This window comes from Penicillium chrysogenum, assembly GCF_028827035.1.
Source record: "Penicillium chrysogenum strain IBT 35668 chromosome Unknown utg000005l_segment0_segment0, whole genome shotgun sequence".
NCBI classification, from domain to species: Eukaryota; Fungi; Ascomycota; class Eurotiomycetes; order Eurotiales; family Aspergillaceae; genus Penicillium; species Penicillium chrysogenum.
In genome coordinates, this window is record NW_026622753.1 from 9381849 (window position 1) to 9405802 (window position 23954).

At 48.1% G+C, this 23954-nt stretch overlaps 11 protein-coding genes across 11 annotated transcripts; 6 read left to right on the plus strand and 5 right to left on the minus strand.

Moving 5' to 3' along the window:
- Positions 1-174: 174 nt before the first annotated feature.
- N7489_011916 (uncharacterized protein) lies at positions 175-521 on the plus strand (the record flags this gene model as incomplete). The annotated part of the gene is made up of 2 exons (XM_056717665.1): positions 175-294; positions 357-521. The coding sequence occupies 2 exons, from the start codon at positions 175-177 to the stop codon at positions 519-521; spliced, it is 285 nt and encodes a 94-aa protein (XP_056565287.1).
- Positions 522-775: 254 nt separating this feature from the next.
- N7489_011917 (uncharacterized protein) lies at positions 776-982 on the plus strand (the record flags this gene model as incomplete). Its single annotated transcript, XM_056717666.1, has 1 exon — positions 776-982. One exon carries the CDS (start codon positions 776-778, stop codon positions 980-982), a length of 207 nt encoding a protein of 68 aa, XP_056565288.1.
- Positions 983-1174: 192 nt separating this feature from the next.
- On the plus strand, positions 1175-2172 carry N7489_011918 (SDR family oxidoreductase; the record flags this gene model as incomplete). Its single annotated transcript, XM_056717667.1, has 5 exons — positions 1175-1250; positions 1301-1359; positions 1412-1786; positions 1838-2035; positions 2089-2172. 5 exons carry the CDS (start codon positions 1175-1177, stop codon positions 2170-2172), a joined length of 792 nt encoding a protein of 263 aa, XP_056565289.1.
- A 196-nt stretch (positions 2173-2368) lies between these two features.
- On the minus strand, positions 2369-5019 carry N7489_011919 (glycoside hydrolase family 92 protein; the record flags this gene model as incomplete). Its single annotated transcript, XM_056717668.1, has 6 exons — positions 2369-2948; positions 3004-3687; positions 3741-4558; positions 4612-4721; positions 4781-4813; positions 4869-5019. The coding sequence occupies 6 exons, from the start codon at positions 5017-5019 to the stop codon at positions 2369-2371; spliced, it is 2376 nt and encodes a 791-aa protein (XP_056565290.1).
- A 964-nt stretch (positions 5020-5983) lies between these two features.
- N7489_011920 (PHD finger protein) lies at positions 5984-6394 on the minus strand (the record flags this gene model as incomplete). The annotated part of the gene is made up of 1 exon (XM_056717669.1): positions 5984-6394. The coding sequence occupies one exon, from the start codon at positions 6392-6394 to the stop codon at positions 5984-5986; it is 411 nt and encodes a 136-aa protein (XP_056565291.1).
- Positions 6395-7233: 839 nt separating this feature from the next.
- Positions 7234-9607, plus strand: N7489_011921 (Zn(II)2Cys6 transcription factor domain-containing protein; the record flags this gene model as incomplete). Its single annotated transcript, XM_056717670.1, has 5 exons — positions 7234-7290; positions 7346-7513; positions 7568-8100; positions 8156-8635; positions 8689-9607. 5 exons carry the CDS (start codon positions 7234-7236, stop codon positions 9605-9607), a joined length of 2157 nt encoding a protein of 718 aa, XP_056565292.1.
- A 531-nt stretch (positions 9608-10138) lies between these two features.
- Positions 10139-12019, minus strand: N7489_011922 (putative MFS multidrug transporter; the record flags this gene model as incomplete). Its single annotated transcript, XM_056717671.1, has 5 exons — positions 10139-10404; positions 10455-10584; positions 10644-10756; positions 10807-10931; positions 10980-12019. The coding sequence occupies 5 exons, from the start codon at positions 12017-12019 to the stop codon at positions 10139-10141; spliced, it is 1674 nt and encodes a 557-aa protein (XP_056565293.1).
- A 1633-nt stretch (positions 12020-13652) lies between these two features.
- Positions 13653-14889, minus strand: N7489_011923 (uncharacterized protein; the record flags this gene model as incomplete). The annotated part of the gene is made up of 3 exons (XM_056717672.1): positions 13653-13706; positions 13807-14335; positions 14390-14889. The coding sequence occupies 3 exons, from the start codon at positions 14887-14889 to the stop codon at positions 13653-13655; spliced, it is 1083 nt and encodes a 360-aa protein (XP_056565294.1).
- A 3888-nt stretch (positions 14890-18777) lies between these two features.
- On the minus strand, positions 18778-19719 carry N7489_011924 (uncharacterized protein; the record flags this gene model as incomplete). Its single annotated transcript, XM_056717673.1, has 1 exon — positions 18778-19719. The coding sequence occupies one exon, from the start codon at positions 19717-19719 to the stop codon at positions 18778-18780; it is 942 nt and encodes a 313-aa protein (XP_056565295.1).
- A 301-nt stretch (positions 19720-20020) lies between these two features.
- N7489_011925 (uncharacterized protein) lies at positions 20021-21363 on the plus strand (the record flags this gene model as incomplete). Its single annotated transcript, XM_056717674.1, has 3 exons — positions 20021-20342; positions 20396-20996; positions 21051-21363. 3 exons carry the CDS (start codon positions 20021-20023, stop codon positions 21361-21363), a joined length of 1236 nt encoding a protein of 411 aa, XP_056565296.1.
- Positions 21364-21846: 483 nt separating this feature from the next.
- Positions 21847-23631, plus strand: N7489_011926 (uncharacterized protein; the record flags this gene model as incomplete). The annotated part of the gene is made up of 3 exons (XM_056717675.1): positions 21847-21948; positions 22007-22501; positions 22555-23631. 3 exons carry the CDS (start codon positions 21847-21849, stop codon positions 23629-23631), a joined length of 1674 nt encoding a protein of 557 aa, XP_056565297.1.
- Positions 23632-23954: the final 323 nt, after the last annotated feature.

Below are 23954 nucleotides of genomic sequence, written 5' to 3' on the forward strand. Positions count from 1 at the left end.
CAGAATTGTTTGCTAAGTCCACGAGTCTCTTTATGATAAAAACTCGTCCTCGTCCTCGATCTCTCTCTCTCTCTCTCTCTCTCTCTCTCTCTCCTTATTTCCTCCTCCTCTCTCCAACATCACCACATTCAAAGAACTCATCATTACACTATCCACCATCCACCATCTCCCAAAATGGCTCCCACCCAACCCAAGGCCGGCAAAAGCCCATCCAAGCCAAAAGAACCCAAAGACTCCGATCTGAAAAAGCAACTCCTATTCCTATGGGTCTGCCACAAGGTCTCCGATGTTAACGTTGGTTTCTCATGAATCTCAACTACCTAGATACATATGTATATGCTAACATTATCGCACAGATTGACATCCCAGCCGTCGCCAAGCACTTTGGCATCAAGAACAAAGCCGCTCAGATGAGGTACTCGCGTCTGAAGAAGAAGCTTGATGAAATGGAAGCTTCCAATGAAGAAGCTCATGGCAAGGATAAGGATACCGAGGATGAGGGCGATACCATGAGTGATTAAGGGAAACCCGGAGGAAACATTGACGACATCTTTGAAGATACGGTGTCTCGGTATTTGATCAAAACGGAATGAAGTTTAGCCCTTTCTGCGATTATTTTTGGTTTTTATGAGCCACGTAGAGATCAGAAGTAGAGTACTTACATATGTACATATATAGATGGGAGTATTTGGACTGTAAGTTCCCTGTAAAACTGCGTAAAGTCCTCTTTCCTTCATTCCTCCCCTTCTTTACTCCTCTGAATCCCCCGTCTTCAATGGAAAACACAAAGAATGAAGCCCTCGCCCTCCTCTGGGCTTATGAGCTCAACCGAGAGAACAAGCAATTGTTCAAGGGACTCAAGAAATTGAATCGATGTCTCGATGCCTCTCGGCCAACCACCTCACCCAGCTGTGTCAACAATTCACGCCAGAACAACGGGAAAGTGAATCAACAGCCAAGCACCCAGAAAGGAACAGAGTGATCCCGGATCATTACAGGAGTTGCCTTATGGCCTTCAGCTGCAGGAGGAAGTCACAACGATTGGAGATCACGTCGGAGATGACCCGATGCGGGGATTGAGGGGGAAATGGCTCAGATCCAACTTCGCCCTTCTCCGTTGAAGTTTTGATTGAATTCGTACCAATACCTCGAGTCCAACAGCAAATACGACAAAATGGTCCTCGCACAACCCCCAAACCAGCATGTCATGAAGGCCTTCGACCTGACAGGCAAGGTCGCAGTTGTGACTGGTACGGTTTCTCCCGACCACCAAAAGCGTCTCACTAACACTCTGCCACAGGAGGCGCTCGTGGAATCGGTCTTGAAATCTCGAGGGCATTGGCTGAAGCCGGTGCAAATGTAAGCCACACCACCCGATGCTCCATCACAATCAAACTAACAATCTGCAAAGGTCGCCGTGGTCTATCACACATCCAATACCGCCGATACAATCGCAGCTGACATCGCATCGACTAACAACGTACGCGTAGCAGCGTACAAAGCCAATGTGGCTATCCAGTCTGAGATCGAGGCGGTTGTGCAGCAGATCGCGAAGGAGTTCGGGAAACTCGATGTCATGGTCGTTAACTCCGGCATTGCCTCGAACATCGCCGCTGAAGACTACACCTCCGATCAATGGAGCAGCATCATGAAGGTCAATCTAGATGGTGCTTTCTATTCGGCCCAAGCTGCTGGTCGGATATTCAAAGCACAAGGCCGAGGAAATGTTATCTTCACGGCCTCTGTCAGTGCGACTCTGGTCAATCAACCACAAAAGCAAGCGGCGGTATGTTCCCTATTGGAAATGGTACCTTTCATGTCGCTTATTCTTGCATAGTACAATGCGTCCAAGGCGGGGGTTGTTCAGCTAGCCAAGTGCTTGTCCGTCGAGTGGGTTGACTACTGCCGAGTCAACTGCATCTCGCCTGGTTACATCGCTACGGAAATCCTGGATAGCTTCCCCCAGGACTGGCGCGACAAATGGCTCGACTTGATTCCTGCTAAGAGAATGGCTGAATCTTATGAGCTGAAGGGGGTGAGATTCCACAGATCCAGTTCCTCTAGAAATTGACTGACAACCCCATCTAGGCCTACGTGTTCTGCGCCTCGGATGCGTCTAGCTATATGACTGGTGCAAACCTCGTAATTGATGGAGGATACACTTTGCCTTAAGTCCAAGGGATAACCATGCTGTCTCGTGGTTTGGTAAACCAAGGGCCTGCGTTGTGAATCCAAGTCAAGTACGCGAATGAGAATAATGCAAAATAACCATATTCGGCACTATTCATGCAAAAGGTTTAGTGAAATACTCATGTAGTATAAAGCTGCCACTCTCTCAGCAGTTGCTCCTCAATTCCCAATCAACAATTCAGTGATAATCACTCAAACTCGGCGGGAGATCCTGAATATGAGTTCCCCATTCACTCTCCTTAGGTCCCAGCACAAGCTCAAGAACACCGCCGTCAGCGAAAAATTCATGGGTGATCCAGTTCTTTGTCCAAGGTTTGTCGTTCCACTTGGCGCTCTGGATATAGATGGACTCGTAACTAGGATCGAAATTGACGTTGCGGATAGTGGCGACCTTTCCAGTGAGGGCGTTTCGAATGCTAACTTCTTTGAAGTACGGTGGAGTGATCAGATAAACATCTTGACCGGGCACTGGCCACAGACCCATCATGTTCAGAACAACAAATGAGCCCATGGCCCCACTATCGTCATTACCAGCGATACCATTCACTGTCGTGTTGAACTGGGATGGAATGTAGAAGTGGCTCTGCTTTGCCGAGAGACCTGGTCGTCCCGAGTAGTGGAATTGATAGACGGGCAAGAAGGCCTGTTCATCTCCCATATAGAGCAAACCAGAGTCATGTAGATAGCTCAGCCGAGAGGTGAAGGATTCGGCACCGCCAAGCGTCTTGATAAGAGCGCCCATGTCATGGGGTGCATAGCTGTAAGCAAATCGTTAGTAACGAGTACAGGCATAAAGCATAAGTGAGCACCCACAAGGTATACATCCACGCACTACCTTCATACGTCTCGTGGCCATCAGGATTGAGATAACAACCGGTGAAGTCCAAGAGAGGACTACATAAGATCGGGTCCTGGTAGCCCCATGTGCCGTTCGTGTATCGAGGTTGTAGGAATCCGGTGAAGTTGGTGTCGACCCCCTTGATGCTTGACCTCTGGTCAGGATTGAACATGTGGACCCAGTTTCCAGACCGTTTCGTGTATTTCTCATAGTCGGCCTGGTGGCCCATGTCCTGTGCCATCTCGGCAATGCAAAAGTCATTGTAGGCATATTCCACCGTCCGCGATATACTCCGAGTGTGTGTACCTTGGCCATCGGGATCATAGTCATCAAGAGGAATATAGCCGAGGTTTTTCCAACTCCGCAAGCCACCGCGACCTTCCACATCCCAGTTTTTTGGCTCTACCTCTGCATCCTTGACAACAGCTTCATATGCAGTGTCCCAGTCGATACCTGGAACCTTTTTCAGATACGCATCTGCCATAACCACATCTGCGTTGGAACCGCCTTGTGTGAATCCCTTGCAGAGTGACATGCGACAGTCAGGCAAGTATCCTTCGTGCCTATAGGTGTCGACCAAGCTGCGCATCATGAGGGATTGTGAGAAAGGGTCAACCAGGGTCAGCAGTGGGTGAATGCTGCGGAAAGAGTCCCATATACTGAGTGGTATTATTAGCATGCTAGTCATTGTTTCGAAGCCAAGCTGCCTCACCAATAGTAGCTGTCATAGTAAGGCTCGTCACTTTTCCAGAGAGGGTTTTCACCGGTATAGTCTTGGGGGCTGATGAATGTTCGGTATGCTCCGCTCCAGAAGACCGTTTGCAGATCCGACGAAACTCCGTCCGCATCCACAGAGATAACATCCAGCTTCTTTCGCCAAGCTGATTCGGCAGCGGAAACGGTGCCCTCGAAATCAAAGTCGGGTTGTTCTCGCTCCGCGTTCGAGCAAGCTTGATGAACACTTATGAAGCTAACGCCAACTCGAACAAGAATATTGTTGTCCTTAGGGGCGTAGAATCTGGCAAATGCACCGGCCGAGAGAAATGATGATGCGTCAGACCCGAGGTTCAGCGTCCGCCTGCTGATGTCTGGCTGGTTTCTCTCCCAGATGCCGGTGTCACGAAGCTCTGCTCCTTTGAAATCAACGCAGACATATGACTTATAACTGCCAATACCAAAGCTTGGGCTGAAAGTGCCACTTCCCGTGAGACGGCCAGTCGATCGGTCCACGTCGGCACTTCCACTTCTTCGAGACCGAGGTAAATCCATCAAATCTAGCAGGACCACTGGACTGAGTGGCTGACTGGAAGGTTCATTGAAGGTGAACCGATATAAAGCAGATCGATTTGTGGTTGTCATTTTCGCGTGGACGCCATTCGCCAATGAAATGCTGAAATATCCTGGGCGAGCTTCGGGGGACTCTCTGTCCCACACAGCTGCCCTGTCCGATTGTTGCCATTTGCACTGGTTAATATCGTCATGCGGGCAATTTCCTTGCGCGAAGATTGGAAAATTTCCCATTGACGGGGACTAGAAGCGAGTCAGATAGAGGGCATGGTCTCCAACAATCTGCGAAAACTTACGCCGCCAGTCCCAGAATCATGCATGTGTGAGAAACCGGTCACGACCTCCGTATCATAAGCGAAGCCAGCCTGATTCTCGCCAGTTGTGTCCGCCACGGCTTTGGCCATGCCTGTACTTGTTAACCTTTCTAGATACAAACGTGGAGCCCTTGAGTAGGGTTCGTATTACCAAATGGCAAAGTCGCACCCGCAAATACATGGCCTGTAAGAGTTGTGAGCCTTCGCTGACGGAAATGCTCGTCATATTCAAGACAAACCTCCATTCGCGGTGCCAATCAAAGGATCAACATATTTCAGAACGTCGAAATCGTCCGAATAATCCTTTGTGGCTATCGCGTTCGAAGCATAGAGGGCCGTTAGGATGCTACACAGGAGTCCCATGCGGAGGGAGGGATGTTGTGGTGGCATAACAGGGGACTATCCACAACCATCCACGAAGATAATTTAATAGCTACCCAGCAGCCTTACAATTGAGACGTAGAAAAGACGCGTTCCACTTCGGAAGTTAAGCTCCCTATTTAGGGATTGGCAACAAGTCGCGGGGGAAAGCATTCCGGATCAGATCGGCATGCGAACTGCCTTTCGAGGGAAAAGAGGGAAAATGGGGAAACCGCCAGTCGCATCCCTGGTATCCTCGGACTTTCGGCCAAATGACAATATGCAGGAGCAATTCACCAGTGGACGTAACCTCAATGCTCGCCCAAAATGGTGTCACATCTACCACATCTGGGCCCGGAATACACCCCTGCCACGTTCATTTGCTCCTCACATAGGAAAAGATCAAGGAGTCAAGAGCGTGAATATGCGCAAGGAAGACGCTTTGAACAAAGTCAAAGGGAAATTTCAATGATCGCATCCCTGACTTGTCGATCGTTGAGATTGAGGGAAGCCAATTACTCCGAGCTGCGGGGAACATTGTTGTCAAACTGGGGTATGGCCTCCATTAGGCTATACACATTAACCGTGGTTTTTGTGTTGGTCGAGTGGAATAATGCCGTATTTTATTCCAACAATTGTCCCTCCAGGGGTTGATCCGTCAGTTCCGAGAGCGACAAGCCAAGTCTGAGCCAAAGTCCTCATTTCATGCAACCTTCTCCGCGCCATTTTATGTCAAAAATAGGGAGACGGTGACGGTGACATGATCAACATTACGATCGACCGGTCGGGACCTCTTCGGCGAAATGCAGGGTTTCCAACATGCATCTGGAACGTCGAGAAATGATGTTGGGCAAATAAATATCGAGGCCATTGGAAGTGATCGTGTCGGATAATCGAAAGCTCAAGACATGCAATGTTCGTTCTTTTGCTGCAACTCTTCAACTTCATCGTTGACTATGAGTCAAAAATGATTCGTGCAGTCAGACACGAACAGTCAAAACATGTCAAGAGCAAGGCTGTCCCAAGCCTTCCCCCTTTGCTCAGACGCCGGTCTTGAGATGATGTTGTGTGAAACCGTCGAAGGGCTGGGAATGGCAGAATTTCGGGGTGAGTGCGTAGAATCAAGGTACTCTTTGATCTGTGCATTCTCGCGCTGTAATCGTGAATAGTCCTCTCGGGTGTTCGCCTTGTCTCGCATTGATGCCCGATTTGATTCAATTTCTTTCATCGCCATTCCCAGTTGGTGCTTGAACTGTGATGATTGGGCATGGCGGCCTATCTCAGCATCTGGCAGCGCTAGATATTCCAGAAGTCGAGGGTACGTCTCTGCAACAGGAAATACCTCAGCTGGCGTACCGCGAGAATTGACTTCACCAATACAGTTCATTGTAGGGGCGTTCATCATCCGCGGGGCTACTGAAGATTTACGACCTGATGCCGTTGGTGATCTATCACCAAGAATTGGAATATTTCCGGATGATGGCTCTGAATGGCTGTGTGGAGTTGTCCCACCAGTACTTGGAGCTGGGGATGGCACGGGGAACTGGGGCGGTGCATGATCCCAGCCCCTTGCCCGACAAGACGGGCAATGGAAGTTATTTGCAGAGCGGACCACATCCAATAGACATGCTGTATGGTAGGATCTACAGCACGTCTGGCAACCAATCAGACTATCAGGTAGACGGCACTCCCAGCAAACTATATTATGAGGCTTCCCAGCATCTGCGATGAGTAATTAGCAGATATCATTGTCAATCTGATATCGTGGCACACCAATCCATTCGTGATATACGCCAATTTGTTCTGGGCCTGAAAGAACAGGCTGTGTTGAAGAGATTGAGCCCCATCGTATCTGATCATAATCTTCAATAGACCGGACCAATGGAGTAGATGTACCATGTTGGCTATCAACGAGAATTGACGGTGTCCGCAGCATGATGTATGGTCTTTGTTGAAGAAAAGTAGATATGACGACAGGATGTACAGGGAAAACGTGACCTGATTTCCGAGTTCCAGGCGAGAAATTCCCGTGAGATTATGTAATCACCCTTCAAGCGGGCCAAGGACGCATCTTGCATCATTCATTCTAGACTTCTTGCCCTCGAATAGCATCTTCACCTGATGTATTTTCGAAATGTGAAGTAACTCCGTGTGGTATAAAAACGCAAAGTGGAGATTACGCAATGCCCTCACAATAATTGAGCACGAAGCCCTAGAGATCGCTATCCTGGCACGGAACCCACAATGCCTGGGGTGCCATCTAACAAGGCTTGCGAACGTTGCAAAAAGAGGCATCTCAAAGTTAGTTTCACTAAATCTGAACATGGCTTTGATGATTGATGCTAATCTGTGGCAGTGTGATGAGACTCGCCCTCATTGTCAGCGGTGCACCACCGCCGGGGTAGAATGCCCGGGATATGTTCAGACCCGCAAATTCATCGATCAAGGAGCCACAGTAAGGCGCCGTTATGCTCCATATCGGGAGCCTCATCCAAAGCCAGGCTCTGCATTCAGCTCAAGTAAAGTAGGTCAAACCGCCAGCTACCCTTCTGCCCAGACAACTTATGCTTTGTGATAGGTCCCCACAGAGCTGGTTTCAGACGCAACGCAGCCAAAAGGCTCGCAAGTAGGACCTAACGAGCAGGTGTTGCAATGGAACCAAGGTCAAGAGCAAGTTAATCCTGCTATTCCCTTCCAGATGGGGGAGACGAGGTTAGGCTCAAGAGATGACCCGATGATAGTAGAGATGTCTGGCCCCTCTAGTCGGTCAGAGGTTGCTATGGGGAGTAACCAGCAAACAAACGCGCATGCCTCAGAAAGCCCAGCTATCTCTATTCACAATTCCCTCTCTGGCTTCGAGGAAGGCAGCGTATCTACAAGAAACGCGATGTATAAGTCAATTTCACCAGCCACCGGCGGTTTCCCAGCATTTGATAACACATACGACACAATTCCACATAGGCGCCCCGATTACCAAAGAGTCATCTCCGAAAGCTCATCGCATCGAAGTGAAAGAGATGAATTCCAAGATATCTTCTCGGAACTCATGACTGGAACTGAACACGAGATCGCGTTCCTCACTCGACATTACTCGGAGGTCATAGGTCCATGGTGCGTACAACTGTCACTTCTTTTTGCACGTACAGTGTATTGATAATATAACTAGGTTGGATTTGTCGGATACTCAGAAATTCTTCACCGTCCATGCTCCTATTCGAGCCATCAACAATCTTTCCGTGAAGTACGCCATTGCAGCGCTAGCAGCAAAACACCTAGCTCGTTTGAAAGGGGTCAAGGCTTCCATTGGCGGAATGTTCACGAGCCCTGCGACTACCGAAACCTACCCAAATGCGACTCAAGTTGACTGGTTCCTCAAGGCTGCCAATTACTATTACCTGGCAGCTTCGGATTTAAATAACATAACGTCCGATGGCTATACCACTGTGTCGAGCTCGGCTATTTTGGAATCCCCGTTTGAGATACTTTGTCGATGGGTCAACTCTGGTCAGACTCAAGCGAACATGAAACCTGCGAGTGAAGATCCGAACGACGTAACAGTCATTCGAAAGACAGAGGATCTGTTGGCGACTGCTACGCTTCTTACCATGTACAGGCTTTTAGACATGCCTGGAGATGAGTGGCACATGTAAGACAGACTCGTTGGTGGTTGCTGTTTTATTACTAACACTTAGACCCCAGGCAACTTTCTCGCATCCGCCCTTTGTTTGATTCTCTTCTCAGTTTACACGTGGCAGAATCAGCCCTGTTCTCCCATGGCATTCGGGCTGCCTTTTGGAATTTCGCTCGCCAAGACTATCTCGGTTCTTACTTCACCCGCTCACCTACACACTTCGATCCAGAGAACCTGCCCCTCTGGCGGGCAGCAGGAATTTCAATCAATGGTCAGAAAGACTTTCATCTTATCCGGAACGGGTCAACTCTATCGCAGGATGACCAGGCTGCTAATGGCTTGATCTGGCTTGTTGCCAAAGTCATCAACTTCCTCAGCAGGTCCAAACAGTTACAGCTCGCGCAGTGGACCGGATCACCGGCAGCTTCACCTGAAATCCAGGGCACAACAAATGCCGCTCAACTGCCTTATCCGGACACAGATACCTGGCTCAAACTATGCTTCGAATTCCAAACGTGGTTTGAAAATCTGCCCGAAACGTTCCGCTCTTCAGTGCGGATCGAGCGCCCCAAGGATCTATCACAGGCTGCCGAAGGGAGTTACTTGCCATTCCCCGAAATATTCCATAGCTTGACAACCTGTGCTGCTGCCATGCAACATTACCATTTCGGGCGCATCGCATTATTGCTGAATCGTCCGGCAGATGTGATCAGTGCACCGTCTACGGCCTTTGACCGCTTACAAGGGTACCGGGAGGTCACGAAAGAGGTCGAGTTCCGTTCCCGTGAACTCAGCGGCATTGCATTGGGTCGCCCCCAGGGTGCAGTTCGCATATATATGGTCCCGCTTCTTGTCGCTGTCGGACAGTGTCTTGAAAATCCAGAGGAACATCAGATTATTGTTGATCTGCTACGGGGCGTCGAAGCTGATTTGGGTTGGACTACTGAATATGCCATTCGGAAACTCCAGGATTCTTGGAATCAATGATGTTAGTTGATTTATGTCTATACCATTGAGGGCCACGAACTATACTGTATTTAACCATATACCTTCTACTTAATTTCAAACATTTTTGCGGGCAAAATACACTTGTTATATACTAAAGAATATCGCCGCTCGTGCTTTATCGGAAATTATTTCCGCTGTGTTGGCTATGACTAGGGCTTGAAGAGATGATGCCATTCTTGTATCACGCATAAGTGTATGTAGCAGATACCACAACGTGTGAAAGCAGGTCCATTATAACATATATCAAAACAATAAAAATGAAAACAAAAACAGTTCCCTAATCTAGTCGTGATGAAGGCTTAACAGAAACTGAGAAGCACGAATAATGCCTCCATAAAACCACAGAGAAGCTTTTTGATGCAACCGGTTCTTAAATCCTGTATCAATAAATGCATACTTTTCTTCCCACCGTTCTGATGTGAGACTCAACCCAAGCCACGGTGAAACTAGACACGTATACCATCTTCATGTCTCAATAGACTTGGTTCCGAAAAACGTGTCGGGCACCTTTCAGCCGGATCTGGTTCTGGTCTCCGACGAGGAACGTTCAGACAGATACCTTTCAACAGGATCTGGATCACCGGAACCACAGGAAGAAACCCTGCGGCCAGCCTTCTTTCTGTCGGAAGCCAAGGTCTGCGCGAATGGCGACAGTTCTCGAATCCTAGGACCTTTCCAATAGAATATGTATATTGGAATAGTGAATATGATCGCCATGAAGCCCAAGAAGGTGGAAGCCCATTCCAGGTTGTGTGTTTTACCCATGTTCATATACACTGTATTTCGCGGTCAGGGGATATTCTGTTGCAGGATTGTGATCACTTACTGGGCATTGAGTACATCGCTGCAATACCGGCCAAGAAATCACGCGCGAATCCATTTCCTCCTGTGGCAGAGGCGGCATATGGACCATACGAGGCAATCATGTAGTCAATTGTGGCCATGTAAATGGCATACTTAATCATGGAATAAGCCATCAGTGTCGTATCAAGGGAGAGGTCCATTCTTGACTTACGTTAGCAATAGCTATCAAAGTCGAGAAGATCATGGGCGCAATCCAATGGACATGGGGTGGACCGAGACTAGTCCATGCGAATCCAAACAGGCCAATCGTCAACAGAGGGGCCGCTGTTACTAGTGAGTAATGAGACCAACCGATCAAACATGAGAATACTTACTCCAAAGTAACCAATAAAGACGAGCTTCCGGCTGAAGAGCATCGGGATCTTTCTCTCTAATCTTGCAATGCCGATAGATCCATGGAATGAACGAAAAATAGGCAAGGAAATAGCCCACCATAAGTCTGTATAATCATTAGAATTAACTCAAGTTCAGGATCGTGCGCACTCACGGAAGGAATGCAAGTCCAGTTGTAATCGTAGTAAAGTTCCATTGCTTGTATACCGGCGTATACGATTGAAGGAAAGTGAAGATGAGTGAATCGCTGAAGCCACTGAGCAGAGAGAGGCACAGGACGATAGGCTCGCGCACGAACATAACAAATGGGCGTATCCAGACCATGAAAACCCAACGGAAGGACATGCGAGTCTTCTTCAGCTCGTCACCACTCCATACCATATTCCCGTTTTTCCGTCTTCGCCTAGCTTCTCTAGTGACGAGGATGCCGCACCTGGTCTCTGGAATAAAGAAGTGCAATATTTGCACAAAGCCTCCGAGGATAAGCTGAATCCAGAAATTCCAATGCCAGTCAAGGAAGGTTGCAACGAAGCCTCCAACAACTGGGGCAATGACGGATCCTGCCACGGAGGATAGAACAATGAAGGCCACGGCATATTGTTGGCCCTCTGGCTCCCACATGTCTGCTACCATGCCGAGCGTTACGGAACCACCGGCGGAGGACACGCCGCCGAGAATGCGGCCGATAATAATGGTGCCGAAGTTGGGAGCCAGAGCACAGGGAAGTTGCCAGATATTGACGAAGAGCAAACTGAGCTGCATTATTGGCCATCGACCGAACTCTTCGCTGAAGGGCGCCCAAAACTCGCAGCCAAATGCGTAAGACACCAGGAACGCCATCTGACCAACACGTGCGGCCTGTTCTGAGATGCTGAAGTGCGCCGCGTACAGGGTGATGCTGCTGGCATAGAAACTGGCATTGAAGTTCATAGACGTTTGGACAGCAAAGATGACAGAGAGGATACCCCATTTCTTCCACCAGGAAAAGGAATATCCTAGCTTGTCATAGCACTCCAATTCTTTCAATTCTTCTCTGTCTTGTCCATCGACAGCTCCATCTGCACCCTCTTTCTTTCGGCGGCTGGGCCTAGAGGCGCCCCCATGAGAATGGATATCACCGTCGCCATCATCTTGCTTCTCCACATCACCATCTGCCTGATCATGATTGGAGAAAGGATCTTCGTGGTGACTCATTGTAGTGAGGTATCTGACAAAAGCAATTCAAGGGCTCTCGGCAAAACAGCACCCAAAAGGACAAGAACCGCCATTCTGGACAGACATAAACCGGGGCCCCGGAGCCTAATTAAATGCTTTTTGGGGGTTTCCCAGAGCAATGCCAAGAGGCCATTACATCGACCCTATAAATATAACATCGGTGTTTCCGATTGGTCCGGGTGATCAACACAGTCTGGCTCGACCAAGATTTACCAAGCTTCTTCGCGTGTTTCGTGGTGTGGAGGTGACATCCGGGGATCATGACTCGATCGATCATCATTGGGCTCATCGATCTTCTTCCCTCCACACTCTGGGGCATTGATAAGGCCCCGGCTGACAGGCCGCAATTATAATCCGACGCGGAGATGTTTGGGTCCAAATTCTTGAACCTTTTAAGGATAAGGAGATGATCGGAAAAATGGTCCGGAACGTCCTCCAGCGTGGTACTACATATTCCTAATAAGGCTAACAAGAGGGCAAGTTTGATGGCGAAGCCGGGATAAAGGCCATGAATGACTATGGAAGAAAGGGACCTTAGAATAAACCTTACCTAGACCTACCAGCTACTTTAGTAAGCTAACCAGTCTATCTGGGCACCTGGGCATTGAAAAGAGAATATCGAAAAGACTAAGCTGCGTGACCCTCCGGAATGTAGCCTTAGATTCTCCAGGCTCCGCTAAGGCGCGAAAGGGATATCAGTTCTACCTTCGAGTCCGATTTTATCGTGTTTATAGTGCTACCGCAACAATGAATTCGTGTAAGTCTCCTGTTTAGTCAATCGACTCGAGGTCGAATTGGAAGTAGCAAATCTGAAGTCACTTTATTCCTTAATACGAGAAGACCAACTATCTCGGTACATATATCATGGAGATATCCCTACGAAATACTGTGGAGTCACCTCTGCGCCAAACGGGTTGCTTGCCAAAAACAGGGCACTATTATACCTATGCACCCCTATAGTCTTACCCTCTAACCGTCGTTACCCGAATCGTACGCTGGCCGAGCTTAGTCTAGGTACATATATATGTAGGTCCACTATTTACCTTTTTACTGAGGCATAGACCAATTAGAGATCAATATAACATGAGGGAAGAAAGACAATGCATTTGCCTGTAACGAGGGGAAACCACGGGCAACTAGTGCTCTTCTACATCTACCTCGGAACAATTCTGTCTCGATGGTCTCTTCGGTACATGTACATGACCCAGAGCCAGAGATTGATAATACCCTATTCCCTCAAAAATATCCACCATTCGGTTAAGCTTTGTCACCGCTGCGTCCCCTGAGCTTGACAAAATATGTAGTGGACCCGTTCCGTCCCCATTGTCCATATCTGCGAGAACCATAAGTCGGACACAAGGATCAGTTGAGACAGCCTTGCGGGCGTATCGCAGACTAGTTGGTCTTTCAGATAACACAGGTCGAATGAAGAAGGTCTTCCCACATACTTTACCATAATGATCATTTTTCTTTCCGGATTTTTCGGCAACATATTGGTCCAAAGAAAAACGCTTAATGTGCCTAAGCATGAAAGCATAATCGCAATACTGGGCATGATAATATCCCCACTGTGTCTGCCATATTTGTAATGACTTCCCAGCAAATAAAGCCTTCACGCCCTCCCTAGCACGGATCTGATGTGTGTGATATCCAGCGGGAAGCGAGTCTGTAATTCTAGCTTCTAAAAATTTTCGAAAATCCGAGAACCATAGTCCCTGGATTCGGGAGTCGGGGTGTGTGCGAAGACTTTGATAAGCATCGCGTACAGCGATTGCCCATTGTTGACGAAGTTCATCGCTGTCGCGAAGCATTGCTGAGAACTCTGTGCCTGTCATCTTCACTTGATCGTAGGGTACATTATCCTCCGAGGAGTATCCTTGCCACAAGGGAAGAGCTATGTTGAGACCTAGCCCTGCCCAAGGTCTCTGGGCACCTTCGTCCTCGGGTAACCATATTTCAAGATCAGAGGGCTTTAATGTCTGTAGAACGCAAGCTAAAAACATTTCCTGGAGATTCAAGGGTAGCTGTTCTGCGGGGCCTCGCGGACGGTCATCGAATGTAGCAAGCTTGACAAAAATAGATTCAAACCCATCCATTTTTTCAAGCAATTCCCATATTTTGTAATGTAGCGAGGGATGTCTAGCTCTTTTCGCGGGATCGTTGTGAAAGCTGATCCGTTCGGAGAATACAATACCCCGGCCGACGTAAAGATAGAACAGGGTATGTGCCTTAAGGATGTGAAGATAGATCCCAGTACCTTCGTCTCTCTCAGGACTACCTCCGATGTCGATCAATCTAGACCAAGTCAGTCTCTACTAGACTTAATATTGCTAGAGTTGATGAGCATACTCAGCTAGTCCGATTGGGGGTTTTTCGAGAGCTTCCTTTGCTGTCGGTGTCAAAGCATTATAGAGGGCATCCTCAATCCCCTGATTGGACTCTAGAAACTCCCCATAACGTTGGCATTGAGTCTCGTGAAGCCTTACTTTTCTGAGAAGGTCTTTGGCAATAAGCTGTAGGGCCGGGTTATTCAGGCGAGGGTTTGTGGCTCGGGAAGGAAACTGGAAGGCCTGGTCCGGGTAGAGCTTATCGGCAAGGAAACAGGGAATTTGGCCACCTTGAAGCTGGCGGATTTCTTCCATGACGGTCTGGGTGTATCTGCTAAGCTCATTGTGTGGATCAGCTTGGCTAGAGGCGATGTCGTTGTGATCGTTGTTTTCCTCCGTGCTATCTGAGTCGACCTCTTCCAACGCAATCTCTCGAATGCTGCATGTGTAGGGACATGTGCGGCATATGACCTTCAAGCCCTCCGGAAACAGGCTCGCCTCAGTTGGGTTGTTTCGGTCCATGTCGGCTTTAGCAATAGCTAGGAGATTACCGCAGTTTGGGCAGACTGAGAAAATCAGTACATATCTTCAAACCAGTATTGGGAGGTACAAACAACACGGATCCTGAGGGACCCTAAAGCCTGGGCTCATTGTAAAATTTTGAGCTTCCTGTGTGGTGTCGGAAGAGCGAATACCGTATACGCTCGCCTTTATGGCTAAGCGTGGGTCATCCCGGGGTCGATTAGATACTGATGACTGTCTGTAGGGAAGAAGGATGAAGGTAGAAGGAGAAAGGAACAAGCTATCTATCTGGAGATGAGGTCCCAAGCCACAAACAAAGCGTCCAATTCTTGCTGCTGGGCGATCCTCCAAGGCATCTATCCACAAACACCGAGAACTATGTTGGTAATGAATGTGTCGGATTCCTAGTTTATTCTTAGCTTCTACAACTCTCCGATCAATCTCACACTCCACAGTGCATCTTGGCGTCAACTTAGACCTCTTCTAACAGAATGAATCAATGATTATGATTATTCTCGCAGCACAACCTCCTGCTTACGGTACTATCAACACAATCTCAAGAGCTAACAATCTCAAGAACTAGCCCGAAAAGCAAGTTTCATGTCATTCCGAGTCACCGCATGTGATCCATGATTTACGCGCTCCAGCCTTCTTAGATTGGTTAATAGCCTCACTGTTTCACTGTCGACTCTATTTGCAACATGTCATGTCTTAACTGTTTCAAAGGCCATGTCCATCAAAATACTCTGTCACAACCCAACCCCAGATTTAGTCCCGTATAATCATCGCATGGTCCTCTTTGATCGGGTACTCCAATAGCATCACCTCGGCATTTCTTGACATCAGGACAAGATCAAAAATCTTGAAGATATTTTTTAAAGTAAAGTATAAAAATTAAAAACTAAAATGCTCACACTCGGAGTCGAACCGAGGATCTCATGATTACTAGTCATGCGCTTTACCACTAAGCCATGCGAGCTGCTGATGAAGGCCTGCCACATCTTCGCCTACATACGCGAGACAGGAACGAGCCTTGAGGTCGGATTCTCACAATTAAGCCCCTGACCACCTTTTTCGCCTTCGAACCCATTTTTACTGCTCTACCCTATGCGAGCACGGCCAAGTAGGATGATGACCCCTTCGGTTATTTCCTCTACCTGATTGATCAATGGCAGAGGCCGCATACGCGGTCGACAATTGTCTAGATATCTAGAATAATTATAAATACGTCGAACGCCGACTTGTGCTTAGTAGGACACCCACGGTCAACTTCGGAATGCTCTACCTAGGCAGTATCCCCGGGGCCCTAGTTTTTTACCTATAGTGAAGGCACCTACTCCGTACTCCGACGTACTACCGTAATAATATCGACCTATTACGGAGTGGGAAAATAATAGTAACATGCATGGTTTTGACCTGCTCCTACCTACTCCCCAAAGAGCTTTGGAGGGGAGGTTAATGGGGAAAATGAAAAAAAAAAAAAAAAAAAAAGATAAGCTCACACGCGGAGTCGAACCACGGATCTCATGATTACAAGTCATGCGCTTTACCACTAAGCCATGCGAGCTGGTTCTTGTTGAAACCCGAAGTACTCAGCTACATATGTATATACCGGTAGCACTAAACAAGAACTTAGAAAAAGACCGCCAATTTATGTCAAAAAAAAATTGAAATAGCTAAAGCAAAAATTGCTCACACTCGGAGTCGAACCGAGGATCTCATGATTACTAGTCATGCGCTTTACCACTAAGCCATGCGAGCTGTTGATGGAAGCCTCGCACTCCCATCTTTACATACATAGATCTGTCGCCCGAATAAGCTTTTTTTTGGGTCGGATTCTAAGGTTTCACGCTATCAAAGGTGCTTTCCGGTTCACGAATTAGCCTCCGACCGCATTTTCATGTCGCCTTTGCGCCCAATTTCTCTACTGTTCTTCCCCATGTGAGCTTGGCCAACTAGGATGACGACCGCTTCATTTATTTTTTGCTTGGTTACTCAATGCCAGAGGTCGCATATGCGGTCGACAATACTTGGCGAAATAATTATCTAGACATGTTTGAACGCCGATTTGAGTGCTTAATGGGACTCCATGGAATGGTGTAGGCAGTATTCCCTGGGCCCTAGTTTTCGTTTATGTGGAAAACGCTTACCTATATACCATCGTAATAACATTTGTACACCTATTACAGAGTAGGAAGACAATAGCAACATGCATGATTTTGACTGGGGGCAACTCCCTTAGGAGTTCGGCGCAGCCTTAAAGGGGCTTTTACGAGCCGGGTCTTGCAATGAAAGAGTACTTAATTTGAAATACAGATGGGGAGACAAGAGAGGCAAGATCTGGATTGGCTCTGAGAGAACTAACATAAACTACCAACGATATATGCAAAAAAAGAATGCAAACTACTCCTCTATCTGGTAGACAGGAGTTGATTTCGCTGAACTCATGTTTTTGGCATGGTTATCCACTCAGGTTTGAATGATCTCATACTCGAGCCATACTCGAGCCTAGTAATCGTGACACCGGTGTTGGTGGGCTTCGCAAGATTACATGTCAAAAATATTTGAAATAAAGGCAAAAAAAAATGCTCACACTCGGAGTCGAACCGAGGATCTCATGATTACTAGTCATGCGCTTTACCACTAAGCCATGCGAGCTTTTTGATGAAGGGCTGGCACATATTTGACTATATGAGGCTAAACAGAATAAAAGGGTTCAAAAATAAGGAAAAACACAGTAAGAGACCCAGCGTCTCTTGATTACAAGTAATAAGTTTTGCCAGGCGAGCTACATTTATTGAAAATTCTGTTCTTAGCACAGAAACCACAGTGGGACCCCCGAAATATTGGGCTAAACCTTTGTATCCAGATATCTTCCAATTTCTGCCAGTTAAAGCCAATTTGATAGCACGTGATCTGGTGGGGTATGTTATAGACAGGCGGTGCACAGGGCGGTATATCACCACTCGGCTCTCCAATGTTATACAACTGTTGTATACAGGAATTAAAGGTCGCGTCCCGTTAAGTGGACGGGCAAAAACCTCAGTCACCGAGAACCGTGGACACCAGACTAAGCCATGCGAACATTGTTTTTGGAATAGCAGGATGCTTAAAACAAAATGCAAAAATAAAAATGATTTGCTCACACCCGGGATTGAACCGGGGATCTCATGATTACGAGTCATGCGCTTTACCACTGAGCCATGCGAGCGTATATCGCACAGTTTGTCGGTTCTTGGATTTCTAAGGAGGACACCATAAATGGAGCATAAACTCACTATATAAACCAGGGGCCTTATTTACATCTACAACAGATTGCAGAGCAGTTGAAACGCCTCAAATAAAACGTATTAATAGCCATCAGCTTCCCTTCCGACGGCACGAGACCGCTTTGATTGCCGAGAGGCGAGAACCCAAGTTAGTTAAAATAGTGTGTTAAACTATATATATATCCATAGACACGTCGTTTCTGATTCCTGAATGTATATGGTTGTGTTTACATTCAGACTAAAATATATGTGTTAGCACTCGCACCGTCGCTATAGAATCCTACCTACACTACATATGTAAGCACCAAAGGAGTGCAGGGTCTCTAAGTTCATCACCTCGTCGGTAGAAGAGAATAAGTTTGTCATGCCAACCAACTTGAACATGTCGTTGATAGCAGTGTGGTGTTCTGCACCATCCCATTCTACTTGTATGGCAAGAGGTTCCGGGGATGGGCGGCCAAATCTTCAGTCCATAAGATGCAATAGCTGGACGAAAGGAACCAAGATATGCAATGTGGAATGAGACACAGTTCAGAGAAGTAATATCTTAAATGGCATTTCGTGCTGTTGTAGCTGGTATCATCATGGAAATAGAATGCAACGCCCGCGTTAAAAACAATCAATCCTCATCCTCTTCGGGGTCATAGAGATCAAGGTCCAGCATCGCCTTGGGCTTTGGTTTTGGTGCTAGTGCTACGGCATGCGCCCGCGGCATTCCAGCGGCTGATGACCCGGCCTGAGCCGCAGCCCTTGCAGCCTCGTCTGCCTGCTTTGTGCTTTCCGCTGGTTCCACCGCTGCTGGCGGTTCTGCGGCCCCAAGACCCTCAGATTCGCGTAATAACCGCTCAACCTCCTTTTCGGGATCGTCACCAGCAGAAAGCTGGATTTGACCCATCAATCCCATCCGTATCCGTTCCTCCATCGGGTAGGGCAGCATGTAGACCTGGCGCGTAACGTTCGCGGAATCGTCCAACCACTGCGTTGCGTTTTTGGTGACAGATGCTACTGGCTCGGCGCCCTCATCTGTTGGTTGTTCTCCGTTCATTCCCGTCATCGTCACATCCTTGTCGGCGAGGGGTTTTCCTTGTTCTTGCCGTTTCACAACGCCTGTTGCGGCGTCGGCTGCTGCTTCGTGGTTGTATTTGCTGATGCGACGTGCGAAATCCAAGAGTAACTTGTAGTCAATCTCCTTGATTCCCCGTAGCAGTGAGTTCTTTCCCCCGAGATCGTCATCGGAGTCAAAATCGAAATCGCTGTCGCTGTCGCCGTTGTCCCCACAAGCTGTGCGGACCTCTTTCTCGAAGCCTTCAATGTCCCCCACGATGCCCTTGACTCGGTCCTCCAATTGTTGCGCCTCGTTTCGCAGTCGTAGGATCTTTGCATGGTTTTCTTGGTGCTGTCGAAGGGTTTCAATGGCGGAGGTTAGCGCATCGTCCGAATCGAGCAGGGCGACAGCTGCCGCGGGGGCTCCTGCAGCAGTGGGAGAGGTTGTGAGGCTAGTCAGAAGAGCATTGAGTTTAGATTCGACATCAGTCAGGGCCGACTGGACAAGTGCGTTCATTGTTGGGTTGTGTTCTTGGGAGAGCGACAGCTCGCGCGTGGAAACGGGCCGAGCTTCGACGACAGGTCACGTGTGTGGTACCGCATATGAATAAGTGCGACAATTGCAATAATTACCTGAGTTTCTGATTTTCTAGGTTTTGAAGTCTATGTACGGAGGGAGCCCTGTATTGCACAGTTAACTAAGTCTCGCCTTTGTCCTTACTGGCGGACCGAGTGGGGGAGAGCCCGGGTATATAACGATCGCCCGGCCACTTTGAAACCCCCGGGTTTTGCTCAACTTCTAATCTGTCTGACTGAAAATGACCGAGTCAAGTTTGTCTTCCATTCAAGTGGGCTTGAGTCCAAACTTGACCATTCAGCCCCCTCTTTCTCGCTGTGGACACGGTCCAGGACTGATTCTCATTCGACCTCTTTGTTATGCGACATGTCAGCAGCAAAACAAGACGCTTGATCCAGAACCCCTCAAAAAATGGGCAGAGGAAAGCTTTATCGTGGCGCAGATTACCTTGGATGAGAAGTCTGCCATTGATATATCATCTCTACGAGAGCTTCTTCAAGAAGCTGAGCGTGGCTTAACAGAGAGGCTAGAGTGCGACACGAAGGAGAAGGTTGGATTGATAGGTACTGAAGTGTCGACCCAGTTATTCAACTAATCTCTACTGACCTTAACTCAGTGTACGGATCAAAGGAAGATTATGCTCCCCAGTTCGAGGGCAGTCTGCAAGGTGCACTAGTTCAAGGCACAGCTCTGATTGCCGCAGTATTTTTCGATTCTTGGAACATTCCATTCTTCCAGTCCACCCTTTTCCAGCTGTCTAGTCCAATGGAAGGTGAGAAGAAGGAAGAGGAAGGAAAAACCACACACATATACTCCGGCGTACCCGCTCCTAGCTTCATGATCCCCGGCCATCCGGATTTCAAGATATCGACAGCAGGAGTAGCTCACACGCGGAGTGTCGGATTTGTTAAAAAGCACGTGGGCGGCCCCTTTTTTGACCTTGAGAAGATCTGGGACGAGCACACCTATTATGAATTTGAAGTACGCTCGGTCGAAAAGACAATGGCGACGATGGTCTCGGAGCCTTACGTGAACCATGTGCCGACTCTAACAGGAGGCATTGGACGAGCTCGTTTAAGTCACTTTTATCTCAATCACTTCATCTTCAACAACCCCGATGATACAGCCTTGGAGCTTATTAGTCGGACAGTCGGTACCGACCGTATTGTGGACGAGTTCATATTTGTCTTCACTCATGTGAAGGAGATAGACTGGATGTGAGTGTTTCCCTGTGATCAAATCGAGCAATCAACTAACATCTTCACTCTTAGGATCCCCGGAATTCCTCCTACGGGCAAGCACGTTCGCGTTCCATTCACATCTGTAGTCAACATCCGCGGAGATCGCTTGTTCCATGAACACATTGCATGGGACCAAGCAACAGTACTGGTGCAGCTGGGTCTATTACCCGAGTACCTGCCTTTCCCATATGCACTGCCCGACGGATCTGTGCCAGCACATGGAAAACGGTTCGAGTACCGTGTGCCAGCAGCGGGCACCGAGAGTGCTGCGAAACTCCAGAATGAGCATGAAGTGCCTTCTAACCAGATGTTCGAGTATAAGATCCGTGAGGTCGATGGCTGAGGGATTAATCCAACTGCGAAATAAACGAAGCAAACCAGAAGGTTCTAGGCAACAATGCATAATCGGAATCTCCGTCTGAATGTTGTTCTCGGAGTACCCCGCAAGTCTGTGCTCAACAATTCCCTTCTGTGCCTTGTAGATACGGAGTTCAACCCCAGATTTAGTATAGCGTTGATGGATTGAAAGACGAATTCTGGGGAATCTCATCTCTTATTGGTTTGTTATAAGCGATGTCACGCTTTGACATCATCACGCATATCGCAGAAAAGGAACGCTGACTTGATTTCCCACATGGCTAAGCTTGGCTTACATTGATTGGCAGGGAAGTTTACTAGTTGACTAGAAAACACCTCTGGTTGTCCGGTGGATCATATACTCCACCTAAGTATCCGCAGACCTCCGGGTTCCCGGCATTAATATAAACACAGAAGATCTAAACGGCCTATCCTCCCCACGTTTTTATTTTGCTGTTCTGGGGTCAAGATGGTCACCGTGTTACTGCTGACGCTGGCTTCAGCGTGTCTGGCCTCCAAATTACCTGTGGTTGATCTGGGATATGAGATACACCAAGCAATTTCATTCAATGTCAGCTAAGTTCTTTTCATATTCGGTGTCTGAATTTATTATCTAACACTCGGAATAGAGCTCCCATGGCCTCTATAATTTCAGCAATATCCGCTATGCGGCACCTCCAGTTGGTGACCTGAGATTCCAGGCCCCTATACTCCCAAAAGAAAACAGAGAACACATCCAGAACGGCTCCGTGGGAAAGATATGCCCACAGGCAGCCCCATTGTGGTCGACAAATGTTCAACCGGCCTTCCTCTTGAGCTACTTCTATAACCAGTCCTTCTCTCAATCCACCAACATCTCTTCTTATGGGTACAAGGCGGCGGAGCAAGACCCACGCACCACTGAGGACTGTCTATTCCTTGACGTTGTTGTCCCCAAAGACATCTTCGAGCGTACAAAGAATAAAACGGCGACATCTCGAAAGAACTTGGCACCGGTGCTGGTGTGGATCTATGGCGGAGGGTATGTGGGAGGAGACAAAAGTAGCTCGAACCCAACTGGGTTGATTCAGCGAAGCAGGCTGGGAAATAATGATGGGATTGTCTACGTCGCCTTAAATTATCGAGTAAGTTAGAATATCTTTAGGATGGTGCCATGAGAATGCTAATTCCTCTCAAGCTGGGCGCATTTGGCTGGCTTGGTGGTGACAGTATCACAGCCAATGGCACCGCCAACGCAGCACTCCACGACCAACGGTTTGCTCTTGACTGGGTATATAAGAATATTCACCTTTTCGGTGGAGATGCAACCCGGGTCACAGTTATGGGAGAGTCTGCCGGAGCAGGATCGATCCTTCATCAGATCACCGCCTATGGAGGCACACGGGGTGCTGCACCCTTCAAGCAAGCGATCTTGCAGAGCCCGGGCTGGGTCCCCGTCATTGGCGAAGAGCAACAAGAAGACACCCTGCAGCAGTTTTTAGGGATTCTCAATGTTAGCACGATTGAACAAGCCCGGAAATTGCCATCGGACAAATTGATCGCCGCCAATGCATACCAGGTCGCGACCAAATCTCAGTGGGGACAATTCACCTACGGGCCCGTAGTGGACGGCAGCTTCGTGCCCGCTCTACCGGGCCAACTTTTGCTTCGAGGCGACTTTGACCACAACTTGAACATCATGGTTGGCCATAACGCGAACGAAGGGTTGGTCTTTACTTCGCCCGACAGCGTTAACAGCACCGGTCTGGAAACTCAAATGAAGACCTTGTCACCGAATATTCCGGCCAATGTGTCTGACTTTGTCTTGGATGTCCTCTACCCACCGGTCTACAACGGCTCCTATGGATACACCGACTCGGTCGCGCGCACGGCGCTCGTCATCTCCGATCTCATCTTCCAGTGCAATACCGATTATATCAATCGTGCTTTCTACAACGAGACCTATGCGTATAAGTTCAGCATACCACCCGCGCTACATGGACAGGATGTCTCGTACACTTTTTACAATAACGGGAGTGGCTCTTCGCCCTCGGGGGTCGCCAACGTGACCGTGGCGCTGGCCATGCAGGACTATTTCACCAGCTTTGTCCAGCATGGTGTGCCGAAATCTCCACTGGCACCGGTTTTCAGAGAACATGGTCAGCATGCACGGCTCATGAACATTGGCAATCACACTATCCAGCCGACGCGAGACCTGACCAATAACCCACGCTGTCGGTTCTGGCAAAATGCGCCCTATTATAAGGAAACTTGAGCCTATATTATGTTATAGGTACGGTGTACATATGATGTCTAGTAAATATATGGGCAGGGTTTAAAGTGTCCGAGACAATTAAATGAGAATGACGAGATATCCTTCGCATGCTACGCCATCCACGTGTTACATAGACGAGGCCGATTGGACTAGGAATAAATAAATGGTAGTTATACGTAGATAACTCTTCAGCATGAGTCAGATGTTTCATTCCGAGACAAAGGGCCTTAAAGTTTGAGGGAATTTGACATTGTACTCGTATTTTCAACCGCTTATTTCGACTAAAGCCTGGGGGTTTCTTGTTTTGCCAAGATTTTCGAAGT